Source organism: Pundamilia nyererei, unplaced genomic scaffold, assembly GCF_000239375.1.
Source record: "Pundamilia nyererei isolate P.nyererei 1_Seehausen unplaced genomic scaffold, PunNye1.0 scaffold00185, whole genome shotgun sequence".
NCBI classification, from domain to species: domain Eukaryota; kingdom Metazoa; phylum Chordata; class Actinopteri; order Cichliformes; family Cichlidae; genus Pundamilia; species Pundamilia nyererei.
In genome coordinates this window covers 1,117,486-1,122,462 of record NW_005187586.1, presented here as the reverse complement: position 1 = coordinate 1,122,462, position 4,977 = coordinate 1,117,486, and the positions used below count along the sequence as shown (strand labels likewise).

General features: G+C 40.9%; 1 protein-coding gene across 1 annotated transcript in view; it reads left to right on the top strand.

Annotated features, from left to right (window-relative positions):
- Positions 1–708, top strand: part of folr (folate receptor) — a 2,029-nt gene extending 1,321 nt beyond the window's left edge. The window contains exons 3-4 of the mRNA XM_005746929.1: positions 101–236; positions 434–708. Coding sequence (XP_005746986.1) covers positions 101–236; positions 434–708 — 411 coding nt within the window. The remainder of the gene's footprint in view (positions 1–100; positions 237–433) is intronic.
- The last annotated feature ends 4,269 nt before the right edge of the window (positions 709–4,977 follow it).

Here is a 4,977-nt window from a genome sequence, read left to right as displayed (position 1 = left end):
ATATATATATACACACGCAGTAGTTAGAACTATGAGGGAAAGGGGCTTATTTAGTTCATTACTGATTATACTAATCAGCCAATGGTGTGCATTTGTGTAGGTGGATCAGAGCTGGCGTAAGGAGCGCATCTTAGATGTGCCTTTATGTAAGGAGGACTGTGAAACCTGGTGGGAAGACTGCAAGAATGATTTCACCTGCAAAACTAACTGGCACAAGGGATGGGACTGGAGCTCAGGTGGGGCCCACACTTGGAAAAGCAAAGCAGACATGCATGTTTGCGCTTGCATTTCTCTTATAAACCACAGCAAGCATATTCCCAGTTTTGCAAAAACATTTTCACACAGAGATTTTTTGTTGTTGTTGCTTTTACATTTACATCTATGCAGAAACAACACTATTAAAATTTATCAAATGCATTCAATTCTGTCACAGGTATCAACAAATGTCCTGAAGGTAGCAAGTGCAGTAAGTGGACTGATGTTTTTCCCACACCCAAATCCATGTGTGAAGAAATCTGGTCCAACTCTTACATCTATACCACATACACCAAAACCTCTGGGAAATGCATGCAGCTCTGGTTCACCGGCACAAACCCCAACAAGAAGGTTGCTGAGTACTACCTCAACAATGGGCAGCAACAGCAAAGCTCTGCTCTGCCAACACTGCTCTTCCTGGCTGTCACATCTCTCTCTGTAATGATTCATTAAAATTAATATTTCTGACCATTGCTGTATCACCTTGAATTAAAACAGATTTCTTAAACCTTTCTGTCAGTCCCTGAGCCACTTCATATACAGTAAGACCCCTTTGGCTGGCATTCTAGTAAAATTCATCAACTAGAAAATGTCAGGTATTGATGATGCAAAAAGTATTCTGATAACAAAAGTTACCTGCTTGGGAATATACTAGGTAATTAGTTTAAACAGCAGCATAATCACCATCAGAAGTCCAAATCAGTTAATAATGCTCAATACATAAAACTTGTTTCATCTGCTCTCATTACTGTGGGGAGCAGCTGGCAGTTCTCTTTTTTTGTCTTCCTCTTCAGGATAAAAAAAGAGAAAACAGACATAAAGAACAAGATTATAATTTCATCAGCCAACACAGCAATTTTGTGTCCAGACAAGTGCTGTACAATCAAAGATCTGTGTGGACAGGGGAAATAAAACAAAAATAAACTTGTGCTCCTGGAGAAGCCATGAAGAGACACATGCCACATTCTGTATTACTGCACAGCTCTGGAATGATATTTCTCTTAAGTGCAGTCTATGGATCAGCTTAATAACCCCTTCACAACCTCAATGACCAGGAGGGAAACTGTAAAACTGACCCTGGGAAAATGTTTCTCCGTGCTGGGCCCCAGTGATCGCACCATCACATGATCAGTCCGGGGCCAGCCAGTGGTTAGTGGGCTCTGCTGCTCGGTAATTATGGGGTTCCAGTCCCCTGAGTGTGTGTGTTTGTGGCAGAGAGAGAAAGACAGAGAAAAAGAGTGAGAGCCTAACTCCCTCCATGTGTACACGTGTTTGATGTGTGCCTGTCAATGCCGCATGTGAATGTGCTCCATCAGGTCTCTGATAAAGGCTTTTGATTGGTTAAAATGTAACCACAGATGCCTTTGGAGGCTTAAGGATCAAACTGAGATGCATATTTTATGTACCCTGTACTTAATCAAGACTTCATATAAGTACTTGAAAAAACTATAACTATAACTTGTTGTGTTTAACGTACTGATAACAACACCCTTCCTCGTGATACCACTGTTAATTTAGCATATCGAGTTTAGTCTGTGTATCTCACCCTAGTCTTTCCTGTTTCTTCTGACAGCATAAACAACACCCACAGAACTTCTGTATATAAGAGTTTGAATTACAGAAGACGGTTTGCCAAATTTTTGCCAAATTATGTTGGTTCTTTATGGTAAACAAAGTACACTCAGTGCCCGCTCAATCACAACTGCTTTAAAGACACATTCCTGAGAGATTTTGGTACATATTACCATGACATCATCATGCAGATGCTGCAGGTTTGTGCCACCACATCCCACATCCTAACAGTACTTTATTGGATTTAGACCTGGTGACAGTGGAGGGACTCTGAGCACAGTGAACTCTTTGTCATGCTATACAAATCAGTTTGAGATGACTTGAGTTTTGTGACATGGAGCATTGTCCAGCTGGAAGCAGTCATCAGAAGATGGTTACACCATGGTCATAAAGGGGCATGGCATTGTCAGCAACAATAGTCAGGAAGGGTGTGGTGTTTAAATTGTGCTCAGTTGGTACTAAGGATGCCAAAGTGTGCCAAGGAACTATCCCCCACACCACTAAGTTATCAAAAGCACCCTGAACCATTGATGTCAGGCAGGATGGTACCAAGGGCTGGTCAGACCAATAGTACCACTCAGAGGGAATCTGTAACTGAGGGGTACCGCTGAGGGGACCCTGGGGAGTTGGCCCATTGGTTCTTTTCCAGGAGAGGTGGACATTGATAGAGGAGAGCAGGCATGTGGTGAAATGAGGTGAGAGCTCCAAAACAATTTTACAGTAGAAGTTGACCAGCAGAAAGGAAACAGTTTCGTTCTGCACATGTGAAGACCACTTATTTAGCCAGAATCAGACTTTTATTCATCCCTGAGAAAATTATGCATACATATGTAGCCAGGAGGAACTAGAAATGTGGCGAAAGAGCACTAACACACTGAGAGGGTAAGTTAACAAAGGTGTTGCAAAACAACCTGATGAGGAGGCTGATAATCTGGTGGAGGCTGGGAGCAGAAACAGCTACGTTTAAACAGTGACTGATGAGACTGATAAACACCAAACAACCCAGTGTTTGACCAAGACAGATGGATCCATGCTTTCATGATGTTTAGACCAGATTCTGATCCATCCCATGATCTAAATGTTTTTCCAAACTTCTTTTGTCCAATTTTGCTGACACTGTGTGAAGCCTCAGATGCAGCCTCAGTCTGGCCACTCTCCTTTGACCTCTGACATTCACTCAGAGACCTGCCGTTGGCTGGATATTTCCTGTTTTACAGACCATGCTTTGCAAACCTTAGAGACATTTATGTGGGGAAAACATTTTCTTAAATGTTCAGATTAGCTAGCACCAACAATCATGCCACATTCAAAGTCATTTAAATCACCTTGTTTCCTCATTCTGATGTTCAGCTTGAACTCCACTTGATCATGCCTATATGCCTAAACACACTGAGTTTCTGTCACATGATGGCTTATTAGATCATTTTGTTCACAACCTGCGGAACAGGTGTACATAAAGTGACTGCAGGTGAGTATAAAGACAGTATAAAGACAATCAGTCCACTAAGAAATAATTTAAAAAGCCATTCTTGAAATATTAATGGAGTTTTTGCATTTCATCATGTTAAAAATGATACCAATTGCAACATTCCCCTGACACCAGCAACCATTAGCTACTCTACGCAACTAAACTGGGCTAATTAATGCCTACAAAGCAGCAGAGTTACAGTCAGTGGTAGACAAAATGTTTTACAGATAATAAAGGAGATACATTTCTCTAAATGTCAGCAAATTCTGCATGTGAATATCAAAGAGTAAACAGAGAAACTAAAGCTAAAAGTGTGGCATCAGTGAATTACAATAACAAATGACGCTAACATTGTGGAGTACTAAGAAATAGCCAGTAATTTGGCCTCCACAGGCTTAAAATCTCAAGAATCAAGTGTCTATGAAGTTGTCTTTCCTGTGTTGCCCAGCAATGGCCATTACTGGTGTGCTGTAACAACTGCAGCAGACAATTGTGGTTAGCCAAAAAGACAAGAATGAGTTATTTACGCTACATTTTGCTGACAGTGTAGTTTTAAACTCATGAGACATCTTGCAATATGCTTTTATGATCGACGCATGCAGACACATTGTTAAGCCACACACTTTTACAGTTTCACATTCATCTCACACACACAGTGTGATGCCATAACCAGAAATAGCACTGGGATGGCTGCTGTCCCCGTGGCTATTAATACTCAGCTTTTCTGAGGTCATTGGCAACACACGTTGCTCTGCCCAACTCTCACTCTCTCTCGCTCGCTTTATGCCCATATTCTTGCTTGTTCCATAACATCCTTCAAGAGTCAGACTTGATTCTGGGCAGGGGAAAAAGGCTAAATCAGAGTAACGAGCAAATATTTCAAAATGCTGGGTTACTCCTGTGGTTTGTGAGACTGGCCCTTAGGTGGGCAGTTACACCTTGTGGGAGTGCATGTGAATGTGTGTGGTCTGGAAAAGAAAAGGATTGCATAACTGGATTTAAGCTTGGGCTGAGAAATGACTGCAGCTGGGCCTCCTCAGTGGCTGTAGGTCACACTGATATTCAAAGAGGAAAGCCCTCTGGCATTAGTCAAGGCTTTGACTATGCAGGCTAAGTGACCGGGACACAAGAGTAGGAGTGTGTCTTTCAGTTACTGAAAGCTTTTTAATAACTTGAATGAAAAACTACTACTCATCACTTTGGAAAAAAACATCTAAACCACATTTTAAATGTTAGTAATCTCATAGGAAAAACTTATCCAAGTACAACAGTACTGTACCCAAAGTGTTTAGTAGTTATGGTACTTACCTCAAAGGTCTACAAAGCACTTTAAGATTGCAGATTGTTAAGGTGCCGATCATTTGAGCCATAATATACTGTATTAATGCATTATATACTGTTTATTGATGTGTATTAAACCAATATCTTAAGCTTTGTAGTGGAGTAAAGCCAAATATTTCTCTTGAAGTGGACAGAGGCGCAAAGAAGCTTAAAATGAATTTACCTTGTACTTGTGCTCATTTATTCTCTATCTTCTTTCCTCATTTCTCTTTATGTTTATCCATCACATGAGATCTTCATCTCTTCTTCTTTGTCAAGTTCGTTAGTGGCAGACATGAAGGTGAAACCCACTTTACGTGCTTTTTTCTTTACAATAAAATGACGCAGTGGAAATTCGCCCA